The 14,561-nt window shown below is 43.7% G+C and overlaps 1 protein-coding gene across 2 annotated transcripts in view; it reads left to right on the top strand.

Moving 5' to 3' along the window:
- Nucleotides 1–14,561, top strand: part of LOC126259328 (uncharacterized) — a 415,173-nt gene that overhangs the window by 387,763 nt on the left and 12,849 nt on the right. For both annotated transcript variants that reach the window (XM_049956025.1, XM_049956034.1), the window contains 3 exons: nucleotides 1,104–1,252; nucleotides 6,963–7,164; nucleotides 12,663–12,779. In XM_049956025.1, coding sequence (XP_049811982.1) covers nucleotides 1,104–1,252; nucleotides 6,963–7,164; nucleotides 12,663–12,779 — 468 coding nt within the window. The remainder of the gene's footprint in view (nucleotides 1–1,103; nucleotides 1,253–6,962; nucleotides 7,165–12,662; nucleotides 12,780–14,561) is intronic.

The following is a 14,561-nucleotide window of genomic DNA, read 5'->3' as shown; positions in this document are numbered from 1 at the left end:
AGTTTCAGACATTATAAAAAATAAGCTTTTTGCCAGGCCATGAAGGCCAAAGGGCTGTCTACCGGCCGCCATGTCATTTACTCCGCCTTTCGGCGTCATGCGGATGTGGTATGGAGGGACATGTGGTCAGCACATCGCTCTCCCGGTTGTTTTGCAGGCTTTCAGACCGTGGGGCCGCTACCACTCCATCAAGTCGTTCCTCAATTGGCATCCCATTCACCAAGGAAAAAGCTTTGGCAGTATCAGGTTCTCCGCAACGCAGCCATAGTACAGCAGATGAAACAGAACGTTAGTGACTTTTTTCTTGCTGTTTCAAAGACTTTAATGGACGGCCTAAACTGTAGGAAACGCTACTTACTCGAAGATTCGACGAGACCGAGGAATGAAAGACTGAAAAACACTCATATCACTTGTGTCACAGTAGGAATTAACGTTGGTAATACGTCAGCGTACAGGTTTAGAGTGAGCCTTAACAGAGTAATCAGAGTGTGGGCATCTTATATAGGGTGTTCAAGTATAAGGCGCAAACTTTCGTGAACGAAAGAAAGCGTATTCCTCATTCAGAGTACTGATACATGTTAGAAGGTTGGTTTGCAAGTTACCAGCCAAACATGGCAGGGCCTAGAGGTGATACTTTAGAGCATTAAGTTACTCATTTCGGAACTGAAGTCCACAGAGCAGTCAGAAATAAAACACGTCGTGAGTAGGTGAGAGACAGTACCACAGAGAACGTGTGGCCTAGATCTCCGGTGCGATCAGCTATCACAATCGAATTCCTCTCTCACGATTCCTCCTCGGTAGGTAGAGGGCAGATTGGTAGTGGTTAACGGTCCACGGGAACATGCAACTTCTCCTGAGGTGACGGTCCCACTTAGCAGATAGGCCACAACGAATTATGCTTTAACTTTACATGAAAATATTACGCTTAAAAATTGTAAATGAATAGCATACTGGGTGGTCGGCCCGTACAAGAGTTATGAGCGCTATTGTTTAGCGTAGAACAAGCCATTCTAGCTTCTTCCAGCAGAGCTCGCAGCCGCTACCTTTCTGAACACTGTGAATGGGTGTTGCCCCCCCCCCCCCCCCCTTTTTTTTTGTTGCAGGAATCCGCTGATCGTGGCCGGCACCAGGAACGAGACGCGTTACTTCATACCGCCGGGCACGAAGAAGAGCGATACACTGCGCTATAAGGTGCGGCTGCCGCCTTTCGTGACGTGCACCCAGTGCGTCATACAGTGGAAGTACGTCACAGGTGAGTACTGCGCTGGTGCCTTGCTCCACGTGCTTGAAGGTACTGCAGGTAACAGGAAAGAGATCACGACTTCGACTGAGCATGGTAAATTGTGTTCCGGGTGGATCCACCTACGTACCTCTCACGAGCAGCGTGCTGCAAACCAGACTACACGTGGGCTTCTGTTCAATTAGAAGTATCCTGTCCATACTCTAGTTTTACGTAGCGAAAGAACGAGGAGACACAGCACTAGGCACCGGATTCGTATTCGGAAGGACAACGACTCAAAGCCCCGTCCGGTCACCAATAGTTTAACGCAAGTTCCGCGATTTTTTCCTTGATAGGGAACGGCTGGTTTCGTTCTCTATCCTTCCTTAATACGACTCTATCGACCTTGGCGTCGATTTCACGTTAAACATTATTACTCATTTATTTACATACTGGGATTCAGTTGATAGTCTTTTCAGAAAACGACAGCGGGACTGCTACTACTTCATTATTTTCATCATGGCAGCGACAACAGCAATCGTTACGAAATTGTCTCGAATGAAAAACTGCCCACAGTTGCACTAAATTATGTTTATTTTAAACCTTGACCATGGTTTCTGCTATAATACACTCCTGGAAATGGAAAAAAGAACACATTGACACCGGTGTGTCAGACCCACCATACTTGCTCCGGACACTGCGAGAGGGCTGTACAAGCAATGATCACACGCACGGCACAGCGGACACACCAGGACCCGCGGTGTTGGCCGTCGAATGGCGCTAGCTGCGCAGCATTTGTGCACCGCCGCCGTCAGTGTCAGCCAGTTTGCCGTGGCATACGGAGCTCCATCGCAGTCTTTAACACTGGTAGCATGCCGCGACAGCGTGGACGTGAACCGTATGTGCAGTTGACGGACTTTGAGCGAGGGCGTATAGTGGGCATGCGGGAGGCCGGGTGGACGTACCGCCGAATTGCTCAACACGTGGGGCGTGAGGTCTCCACAGTACATCGATGTTGTCGCCAGTGGTAGGCGGAAGGTGCACGTGCTCGTCGACCTGGGACCGGACCGCAGCGACGCACGGATGCACGCCAAGACCGTAGGATCCTACGCAGTGCCGTAGGGGACCGCACCGCCACTTCCCAGCAAATTAGGGACACTGTTGCTCCTGGGGTATCGGCGAGGACCATTCGCAACCGTCTCCATGAAGCTGGGCTACGGTCCCGCACACCGTTAGGCCGTCTTCCGCTCACGCCCCAACATCGTGCAGCCCGCCTCCAGTGGTGTCGCGACAGGCGTGAATGGAGGGACGAGTGGAGACGTGTCGTCTTCAGCGATGCGAGTCGCTTCTGCCTTGGTGCCAATGATGGTCGTATGCGTGTTTGGCGCCGTGCAGGTGAGCGCCACAATCAGGACTGCATACGACCGAGGCACACAGGGCCAACACCCGGCATCATGGTGTGGGGAGCGATCTCCTACACTGGCCGTACACCACTGGTGATCGTCGAGGGGACACTGAATAGTGCACGGTACATCCAAACCGTCATCGAACCCATCGTTCTACCATTCCTAGACCGGCAAGGGAACTTGCTGTTCCAACAGGACAATGCACGTCCGCATGTATCCCGTGCCACCCAACGTGCTCTAGAAGGTGTAACTCAACTACCCTGGCCAGCAAGATCTCCGGGTCTGTCCCCCATTGAGCATGTTTGGGACTGGATGAAGCGTCGTCTCACGCGGTCTGCACGTCCAGCACGAACGCTGGTCCAACTGAGGCGCCAGGTGGAAATGGCATGGCAAGCCGTTCCACAGGACTACATCCAGCATCTCTACGATCGTCTCCATGGGAGAATAGCAGCCTGCATTGCTGCGAAAGGTGGATATACACTGTACTAGTACCGACATTGTGCATGCTCTGTTGCCTTTGTCTATGTGCCTGTGGTTCTGTCAGTGTGATCATGTGATGTATCTGACCCCAGGAATGTGTCAATAAAGTTTCCCCTTCCTGGGACAATGAATTCACGGTGTTCTTATTTCAATTTCCAGGAGTGTAATATAGCCTTCTTCAGAAGAAAAAGTCATACACACTAATAAATAAAAAGGTCTTAACCCAGCGGCTGTGTTTGACCAATAAAATAATTTCAACAGACATAGGCCTGTTTCGAACGTAAGTAAAATTACATATGGCACCGTATATCCTCCGTCACTACCACTGTTCTGAAGAAGGCTATATTATTATAGCAGAAACCATGGTCAAGTTTTAAAATAAACATAATTTAGTGCAACTGTGGGCTGTTTTTCATTCGAGACTGCTACTATTCCTCATTCGGCTCCTCAGTTGGTGGGATAAAATCCACCTTTGTCTACTTTATGTAACGAACTGGATCATTTACATAGGTCGTTGAACCATTCGCCTATAATTACAGGTCATAAGAAGAGCTTCATTTAATTTGGGTATATTGCGAACGAGCTTAAGAACTCCAATTCAAAGAGCATTTCCTATATTCGATTACACTCGCTATACCTTGCGTTTAATTTATGTTGGCGCGTTTATTTCATGTCTGGGAATTAGCGTTGCCATTACATTTGGTTCAACAGAATTTGTACAATTTCTGTTCCCATAAGGGGGATTTAAAGAAATACGTTGTATGAGGATTCTTGTAACGATCTTATCTTTTTACTTCGTGTGTCCTACAGAGAACACTAAATCGGACTGAGAGGCCGTAAATGTTGCATATAATAGTAGATGCCCATTGTCATACATTATCTTTGAGGGGTCCCGTTTCCTGTTTACACAGCTTATTCATTTTATCGAAATGTTGCCGTCTTGTCCCTGTGGATTTCTTTCTTCATTCCTTACGCACGTTCTGAATCATTTCTTGTACATGCTGTAAAAACTTTTAAACAACAGCCGGCCAATAATAACGAGAACAATGACTAGTTGCGTATAGTTTTATCTTTAGCGCGCCAATTTACCTCGTTATCTGCATCCCCATGATACTGATCACTGTTGCGTATGAAAATGATGTCTCACTCCAGATTCCAATTATCAGTTAGAGATGCCAAACAATACCCTACTGTCACTACCATTCTCACACGATCAGATAATTTTCTAGGGTCCCCATGCATCCCAAACGTGCTTCACACTACCCTGTAAGTTTAAGGTGCAAATCACTGATGGCACTGAACATCTATCATGAGAACGTTGGGGTTGATACAGTACTTTTAGAGACGAGAGAGAAAGTACTGGCAGACTGCATCGAACCAATCAGAAGACCCGTATAAAAGAAAAAACGAAATGTCGTCGAATTTTGCTCTTTTCTTTTTCTCATTTGTTCCAGTAACCATAAAAATGTAATAGCTACAACACTATACAAGCCTTACAGCTCTCGTGTTGGAGCACTGTGAACAGTGCTCTCGCTGAGCTTCAAATTCTGGCAAAATCGAAACATCCTCCACTTCATCTTCTGTAAGATCAGTTTTTAATTTACTGATTCACAAATCTCCAGAACATTGATACTTTGCAGGTTCTGAAACTTCCGTTCTGTTACCTGTTTAGGTAGTTCTCTTATCAACAACGTAAACATTCCAGTAGTCACCACATTGCTCAATCAACAAGACCTTGATTCTGTAGAACATGTCTCATAAATCTGTTTCATTTTCCACAGAATTGTTGCTCAATATATCATTGAACAAATTTCATTTAATTTCTAAATAAAATGTTCTTCATTCTGTGAATTACTCTGAAGCAGTGTCAGAAAAAGCACCGTATACTTTTTAACCTATCAAGATTTCTTGATCTTTCGCGAAGACACAAGAGTTCTGCTTGAATCACTTATCATTTAAATCCTGTTGGTGGGACTATGTTGTATAATTTTTTGCAGGTCAACTAGATGCTTGAATAAAGACGTTGTTTTTTCTTATAATTCTATGATGTCTATTGCAGTATCACATGAGGAGTCAGCAAGCCTTTTATTCGCTTACGTCACTTCTTATTACAACAGGGCCGTACGAACTTCCCTTGTCAATTTAATTTATATCTACTGGGTGTGTTAGGACACCACTGGAACTTCAACATATATAAACAGGAAGACGCAACTCTGAACCGTTTTCGAGGAAATAGAGTTTGAAAATTGTAGGCGTGGGTTTGTATTTTGTATGGTAGCTAATCTGCAGTGAGTCGGCAGCCGATCGACTAAGCATTTGATTTCTAAGGGCGAGGTGTCGGGATCGAATCTTGTTGTCAGTGCTACTTTTTGTGAGATTTTTGCTTCAATATCCTGTGGCATGCTTAGATATAAGTGGTGCGCCGCGAAATTGTTTCACATCAGAGAACCGTTTGTGAATATAAACCAGGTTTTTTTTTTTTTGCAATACACGTATTAAAATAAGAAAAAGGACTCAAGCATATGAAGAAATTTCGCGTCTACTGCGCGTGTTGTATGTCGCATTAATTATTGTATTCCATCTTTCTACTAACAGTATCATCCTGATTCGTGCAGTTCACAGTAGCTTACACATTATACTTGTCACAAATGTAGACACAATGATATCAATGAAATGGCTATACTGATTTGATTGAGAGATCTCATGAATCTTTTTTCTATTTCTTATCTCCTTAAAAAAGATTTTTTTTTCATGGGAAACAATAGGAAAACGATAAACGTGTTGTTCTAAACCTGTTGTTTGAATTACATGCTAATGAGAAATGACTGTCGGCAGCGAGATTCGATTCAGAGACCTGTCAGTTATGAAACAAGCCGCTTGCTCGCTCAGCTGCATACTGCTTGAACACTATTCGCCTACAAAGCATATAAACATACCTATTGTTTTCATGAACGATTTTCTCATAAAGGGTTGAGAATTTCTTCTTCCTTACATGTTGATGTCCTAGTCGTGTCCTACATATTCTGTCAGTATGAATCAATATCCATCATTTTGATTTGCAGCTCCTTGTATTGGCCGTGTTTGTAGTTAAAATCGTTGGATGTGAGGTCCGCCAGTTATGCAAAACACCCTTTTCCGCAGTACCCAAACATGTTTAGGCACCACTGTGCCATTATCAGCGGGTTTTCGTTTTTATTTATTCTGCAATGTGAACATTTTTGTTAAATGATTATAAAATTATGTGCATTTTAGTTCAAACAGCAGATCGTTTCTTTTTGTAAATACCTTAACATTTGGTGTGCATGAATTTTCTGGATCAGTTGTGTGTTAATTACTGCAGGTAGCTTGTCATCTCCAACCAAACGATGTTGATGAGAAAGTTTTTTGCTGGGAGTTAACCTATCTTGTAGAATGTAATTTAGTTTTTCGCTATTACATTCTAGAAGATAGGTTAACTCCCAGCAAAAAACTTTCTCATCAACACCGTTTGGTTGCAGATGACACGCTACCTGCAGTAATTAACACACAACCGATCCAGAAAATTCATGCACACCAAATGTTAAGGTATTTACAAAAAGAAACGATCTGTTGTTTGAACTAAAAATGCACATAATTTTATAATCATTTAACAAAAATGTTCACATTGCAGATTAAATAAAAACGAAAACCCGCTGATAATGGCACGGTGGTGCCGAAACATATTTGCATACTGAGAAAAACGGCGTTTTGCACAACTGGCGGACCTCACATCCAACGAGTATAAATCAAATCGGTGAGAGGAAAGTTCGCACGGTCCCTTGTAGGCGTGGAGAAAACCTCTTCTGCTAGTTCTGTTAAGCTGGAGTGACGTGTTTCAGCGAATAACTGGGGTCTGTGCGCCGACGGGTCGGAGGCGGTGGGCTGCGGCCCTACGGAGACGTTCGTCAACTGCGCGGACGTGGCCATCGTGACCGCCATCGGCGGCCTGCCGCCATCCTTCGTCAGCTCGCAGGACAACCCGCACCTGCTCTACTACCGCGACTTCCGCACGCCCGGCGCTGTCGCCCCGCTCGTAATCAGGTGCGTACGCAACATTTTCGGCGTCGGCTGAGGACCTCCACCTCGCTTCCCAGTAACTAAGAATCGCTGAAAAAGTCGGATCCCCTCTGTCTTGAAGTGAGAGGCTGGAAATTAAGCCATAATGAAGATGAGGTAAAAACGTAAGAGATTTTGGTTCAAATGGTTCAAATGGCTCCAAGCAGTACGGGACTTAACATCTGAGGTCATCAGTCCCCTAGACTTAGAAATACTTAAACCTAACTAACCTAAGGACATCACACACATCCATGCTCGAGGCAGGATTCGAACCTGCGACCGTAGCAGCAGCGCGGCTCCGGACTGAAGCGCCTAGAACCGCTCGGTCACAGCGGCCGGTGAGATTTTAGTCGTACGTAAAATCAGTAAGTGGGTCAAAATCGGCTATTCATTCTCTCAGCGACCACAACGGCACCGAAACGGAGTGTAACAGAGAGAGGGCCGAAATACTGAATTCAGTCTTCCGAACTTGTTTCACCGCGGAAGGTACTAACACTGTCCTTCCTTTCAATCGTTGTGTGAACGTCGAAATGACAGATATTGAGATAACCGATCGCGGAATTGAAAAGCAACTACAATCGCTTATTAGTGGAAAGGCGTCAGGACAAGATAAGATACCTATAAGATTCTGTTAAGATCATGTGAAAGAACTTGCTCCCCTTCTAGCAGTAATTTATTGTAGATCGCTTGAGCAACGAAAGGTACCTAACGACTGGAAAAAAAAGCGCAGGTGATTCCCGTTTTTAAGAAAGGCCGTAAGACAGACCGCACAATTATAGACCTATATCGTTCACGTCAATCTGTTGTAGAATTATGGAACATGTTTTATGCTCAAGAATTATAAAGTTTTTGGAAAATGAAAATCTCCTCTATAAAAAGCAACATCGATTCCGCAGACACAGATTCTGCGAAACTGAGCTCGCTCTGTTCCTCGATAAGATCCACAGCGCAGTGTACAACGGCGCTCAGGTTGATGCCGTGTTCCTTGATTTCAGTAAGGCAGCTGACACCGTCCGGCATTGCAGTTTAACGAAAAAAATACGGTCTTACGAAGTATCAGAGCAGACTTGCGATTGGATTCAAGATTTTCTTGCAAACTCAACACGGCCCTCTCAACGGAACAAAATCGGCAGATGTAAAAGTAATATACGGAGTATTACAGGCAACTGTGATAGGACCGTTGCTGTTTACATTATATATAAATGATTTAGTAGAAAGAGTCGGATGCTCTGTAAGGCTATTCGCAGATGATGCAGTAATCTATACCAAAGTAGGAACGCCAGAAGATAGTAATAATTTGCAGAACAATCTGCAGAGAATTGATGATTGGTGCAGGCTCTGACAGTTGACCCCGAACGTAAATAAATGTAAGATATTGCGCATACATAGAAAAAGAAATCCACCACTGTGCAGCTACACTATTGATGACAAACAGCTGGAGACAGCATCTGCCGTAAAATATCTAGGTGTAACTATCTAGAGCAACCTTTAAGGGGAATGACCATATAAACAGATAATGGGAAAAGCAGACACCAGACTCAGATTCATCGGAAGAATCTTAAGGAAATGTAACTCATCCACGAAAGAAGTGGCTTATAAGGTGCTTGTAAGTCCGATTCTTGATTATTGTCCATCTATCTGGGATCCCTATCAGGTAGGACTGATAGAGGAGATAGAGGAGGTCCAACAAAGAGCAGCGCATTTCGTCACGGGGTCGTTTAGCTGACGAGAGCGCGTGGCGGAGATGCTAAACAAACTCCTCTGGCAGACGTCACAAGATAGGCTTTGTGCATCACGGAGAGAGTTAAGGACAACATTTTTCAGGTGAAGCCGGACAAAATATTACTTCCCCCCACATACATTCCACGTATTGACCGCAAGGAGAAAATTCGAGAAATTAGAGTCAGTACAGAGGCTTACCGACAATCATTCTTTCCACGCACTATACGCGAGTATAACAGATTTGGAGGGATCAGATAGTGATACCGAAAGTACCCTCTGCCACACACCATTAGGTGGCTTGCGGAGAATGATTTAGATGTAGAGAGATGGGATGAGAAGCTGTTTGTACAATAAACTTGCTTGTGAATGCACACACCTCTATATACTTACATCCTATGTGACCTTAATCACAGTTAAGATATTGATACATTAAAAATATTTGTATGGTGGAAAAAGTGGAAATTTTCTCAGAATAAGGAAACGTATGAGGTCATCCACAAGAGTACCGAAAGAAATCCGATAAATTTCGGTTACACGAGAAATCATACAAATTTAGAAGCTATCAATCCTACTAAATACCTAGGAATTACAATTACCAACAACGTATCGGAACGATCACACAGATATTGTTGTGAGGAAGGCAAACCAAAGACTGCCTTTTATTGCTAGAACTCTTTCAAGATACAAAGAGACTGCCTACACGTAGCTTTTCCGTTCTCTGCTAGAGCATTTCTTACCAGATAGGTTTGAAGAAGGGTATCTAAAAAGTCCAAGGAAGAGCAGTTCGTTTTTTACTATCGAGAAATAGGGAAGAGAGTGTCACAGATATCTTAAGAGAGTTTGAGTGTCAATAATTAAAACAGAAGCATTTTGCGCAGCAGCAAGATCTTCCCATGAAATTCCAGTCACCAATTTCCTTCTCTGAATTTGAAAAAAATTTACTGTCGCCAACCTGCATGGGAGAAAAGTTCAACGTAATAAAATAAGATAAACCAGAATTCGTACAGAAAGAGTTAATTGTTCATTTTTCCCATCCAGTGGTAGAGAGTGGAATGGTAGACCAATAGTTTGAAGGTTGTTGGAAGAAATCTTTGTCAGGTACTTAAGTGTGAATTGCGGAGTAGTCGTGTGGATGTAGATGTCATGTACATATAGATGTGGATTTAAAACACGAAGTGGAAAAATGAATTTAAAAATAATGTAGTTGGCAGCAGACTAGTGTCGCTTGAGAAAATATATCATACAGGTGTGCGTTGTAAATCATGTTTATAAACTGCCATCAAGGATCGTTGCGCTTGAATAGTGAAAGAGAAGGTATAATCTTAAACAGCACTTTATCCGGCTCAAGGAGTGTTATCAGATTGTGACTGAGGTATCAGACTCATTTTGAAGTTACTGTGCATCTGTTGAACCAAAGATTGGAATACGATTGTTGTTGACCCTCTTCTTCGTTCATCTTGAGGAACGATTCTTTTTGTTCAATTTATTGGCTTTCGGATTGTTCCCTTTGAACCATCCCAAGTGTTAATTAGGATGAGACAAAAGTGAAGACAACACAATACCCAATCCCTAATAGAAAATTTCCGACCTGGCAGGGTATCAAACCCGGGCCCTTTGCTTAGCAATCCGCCGGTTGACCACGCAGCTACCGCGGCGTATTTCAGGAACGATTCGACTTCCGGTCAACCGGATTTGATGCAATAATTGTACCTACAAATCACGTGTAAGTACACAGCCGATCAACACTTCATAGTCAAAAATGTATCGGAAGCAGGTGTTATTCTATCAGAGGCTTCATAACTGGGTGCATTTCTTTCGGCCCCACAGGAAATAATGCAGCATACTGAAATTCCGAGAATGTGGAGGCAAAGCAATTGTACCGTAGGATCAACGATACTTTTTTCAAGCTTTGCAGATTCCCATGAGAAAAATAATACAGATTCCAGTAGCATGGGCTTTACCACCAAAAGTGAAATGAGGGAAACGCCATTCACGTTCCTTATGAAACGCCGTACAGTGATTGATGATGTATAAATTTTGAAAACCATATTAAGCTTTCTTTAGCCCAATCATGACTATTTCTCGAACTTAAGCATCTTCCTTTATTAATTTTTATTCATCTATGTCGAGAAAGGACTCTGGAAAACCATGTACAGAAGTATTTATGATATAAAATCAGCTGGAAGAAAAGAGGAGAGATTAGAGCTTAGCGACCTTAAGTCGTTATTAGAGATGAAATCCTATCGATCATAGCGCCTGAACTCTCTGGCGTGGGGTACGAGTTTGGAGTTGCTGTTATGCACCATTTTGGCTACTAATAGACGCCTGGTCTTCAGCCACAAGGACTGCAACCCGTTGCAGCAGGACAGTAGACCACGTCCACAAATCCTGGAACTGTAGGTGAATGTGAATGTGGAAAATGCTGTTGATGTAGTCGACGTGTGGCCGTTCACTTGGTCTTGGCTTTGCTCTAAAAATATCACAACATACTCCACTGAAAGTGTAGCCACCTACGTACAAAAGCCAAGCTCTGCCTCGCGAAAACGACTGGCACTGTAACGACATGGGTGTCCTTGATGGTTGCTTCTTCTTTCAGCAAAGAGAACGAAAGCCCGGATGCCCGTGGCATGCGAAGCACGAAGTTGGTTTAAGTGGAAAACTCATAACGTGTTCCAAATCTTCCATCAGCGCGTGATATTTTAGAAAAGTGTGCCTTCACTATAGTTCTGTGCAGTGCCTTGTTATACAAAATAAGTAGTTAAACATGGAACTAGTATCGTACTGCATTGAGAATTTCATAGCAAACAGAATTTAGTACATAATTCTCACTGAGAGGATATCGTCAGAAGTAATGGTAGTGTGTGGAGTACCTAAAGAGAGGGTGATAGCAGACTTGGTGCAAAGACTGTCTGCCGTCCTCGAATAAATGTAACACATGTAACAGACAGAATGGTTTACACAGTTGATAATCAGTCACTCGAATCAGTGATAACAGATAGGATTCCGCGATCATTGACTACATACGGAACAACCACTTAAACCAAATGAGGGGAAACTAAATTCTAGAGAACGTTATCAGAAGACTCAAAAATAAATTTAATTTATCCAAGTAATTCATCCACAAAGGAGATGGCTTACAAAAATCTCATTCGATTGTTTATTTAATATAATTTATCATCCTGGGACCATTAACAAGTCGTAATGAGAAAAATTGTGATATGCTTTGGATAAGTTATGTACGTGCTGATTAATTTATTGTTTTATCCAACTTGAGCAGGTAATTTTCAATATTTACACGCACAAGCATTTAACAAAAATTCGATTTGGGTACGTCTTTACTTTTAACAGACCAGCACAAGTCCCGTGTCCCAATAATCCAATGATGTGCTGAAAGCTTAAAGAAAATTCGTCCTAAAGCATACGATTGTAATGCTTGGTTTTCGTCCAGTATGCTTTTCCTGTTGTGGTGAACAAATATAGACAGAGTGGTAATCATGTTTCACTTGTAACAGAGAAGCCTTATGAATATCCTTATCATAAGAATTCAAATAAATTCTTCTCTAAACTTCTTCAACGTGTGTAATGAGAGTATAGAATCATCTCGTATGGTGGATGTAATAACTACACTCCCCAGTGAGAATGTGCATACGGGTGGAAAAAGACTTCAGAAGAGATGTTTGAGCACAAAACAGCTGATTCGTGTGTTATAAGCTGTGTACGCCGAGATGTACTATTTAATGACATACGCTCCTTCCTTACAGGGCGCAGGTGTGCGAGCCGACGGCGCTGTATCGCTCGCTGCCCGGCATGGACGAGTGGTGCCAGACCAACTGCCTGCGGTACCCACCCAACTGTCCTCCCGAGCTCTGCCACTGTCCGTGAGTATTCACCGTCTTCTAAAGATTTTCAAAATTATAAATACTAAAAGAGGAAGCAAATGTACCGAACTATTTATAAATTATCAACTAAGATGGCAAAGGAAGGATTCATCTCATAAATTCAGTCTACCTGGTGTCTTCGTCATTCTGGGGATCCAGATAGTGCTGTTCTGGTTCTTAGCTCAAGCACTTGAATTTGCCCTTCTGTTATTGGCCTTTTTCAGCCAGAAGTTAGATGCTGAAGGGCGCGTGTACTAAAATGTCTGTATGTACATATGATAGAGAAAGACTGTCAGAGACAAAAAAGTTCTGTACTCCATTTTATATGTCACTGACACACAGAGGCTGCATACTGCAGTGTACATATTCCACAGATGAAGTTATCTTCTCAGGCTTACTTTCAACTCTGAGAATAATGCAGCACAGCTAAGGATAGTACCCAAGTTAGGTTTAAATAGCCTGCTTCAGTTCATCAGTGATATGCCACCAACGTTTCCTACATGTCAAAAATGTTTCTCAAAAGCCTCTTGTACTTGTGTGGGATGTTCCCACAGTATGTATATTTATGCCCTCTGAGTACCACTGTGGTATCATCCTAATATTTTTGCACATCCTGTGCCAGTTGAGTGTAATAAATAACTTGTAAGTAGGTGTACAAAGTTCTAATACAGCTTTTTTCTCCTATTAGAACTGATAATTCCTATGCTCACAAGGGAACCTCCCCATCGCACCCCACTCAGATTTAGTTATAAGTTGGCACAGTGGATAGGCCTTGAAAAACTGAACACAGATCAATCGAGAAAACACGAAGAAGTTTTGTGGAACTACGAAGAAATAAGCAAAATATACAAACTGAGTAGTCCATGCGCAAGATAGGCAACACAAGGCTGATGTGAGCTCAAGAGCGCCGTGGTCCCCCAGTCAGTCGGCTCGCAGCCGTGCTAGCGTGCGGAGCTGTTCCGCGCGCCGTCCGACGCTCCGCTCTCGGAGGTGTTTACTTCCGCGTCGCGGTGTTTGTGTCTATCGAGTCCAGTACTAACGTACACCATGGCGCACTCGTACCGCCGTGCAACGATCAAAGTAACGTTTCAGGCCGAACATCCACGACCCAGAGCTTACGAAGTCGAACAGTTCATACGTCAGGATCTACGTTTGAACCCCCAAGACGTAATCGGCATACATTTTAGCATCACTGGAAGTGTTGTCTACATCAAGATGTCGACGGAGGAAATTTGCAATGACATAATTCACCGTCATGCCACCGGACTTAAATTTAAACACTCTGATGGACATATGGTTGCTGTGACAGTCGCCCATGCTGGATTCGGTCTCCGGACATTGCGGGTGTTTGAGCTCCCGTTCGAGGTGCCTCAGGATGTGGTCATTGCCGCTTTCCAACCATATGGCACCGTCTTGGATCACGTCGCGGAGAAGTGGCAAACATTTACGACCTACCCCGTATTAAATGGCGTCCGGTAAATAAAAATTAAGCTGACGAAACATGTCCCATCGTACCTGCTGATTGGCGGTGTGAGGGCCATCGTCATGTACGATGCACAGCCACGAACGTGCGCAGGATGTGGCCAGGAGGGACATGTATGTTCCGAATGCTTACACCGCCGTATAATACAGACGCCGTTACGTGAAGAGACCCAGGCTTCGACGGTCACGTCCTTACCCATCACCTACGCCAAGGTTGCACAGGACCCCGTCGTACCAATCTCGATTGCGCCAGCAGCATCGTCAACGCCACCCGCCGCAGCACAACGCGCCGACGACACA

This window comes from Schistocerca nitens, chromosome 1 (genome assembly GCF_023898315.1).
Source record: "Schistocerca nitens isolate TAMUIC-IGC-003100 chromosome 1, iqSchNite1.1, whole genome shotgun sequence".
Classification (NCBI taxonomy): domain Eukaryota; kingdom Metazoa; phylum Arthropoda; class Insecta; order Orthoptera; family Acrididae; genus Schistocerca; species Schistocerca nitens.
Note: the sequence above shows the minus strand (reverse complement) of the source record. Positions and strands in the feature narration are given on the sequence as shown.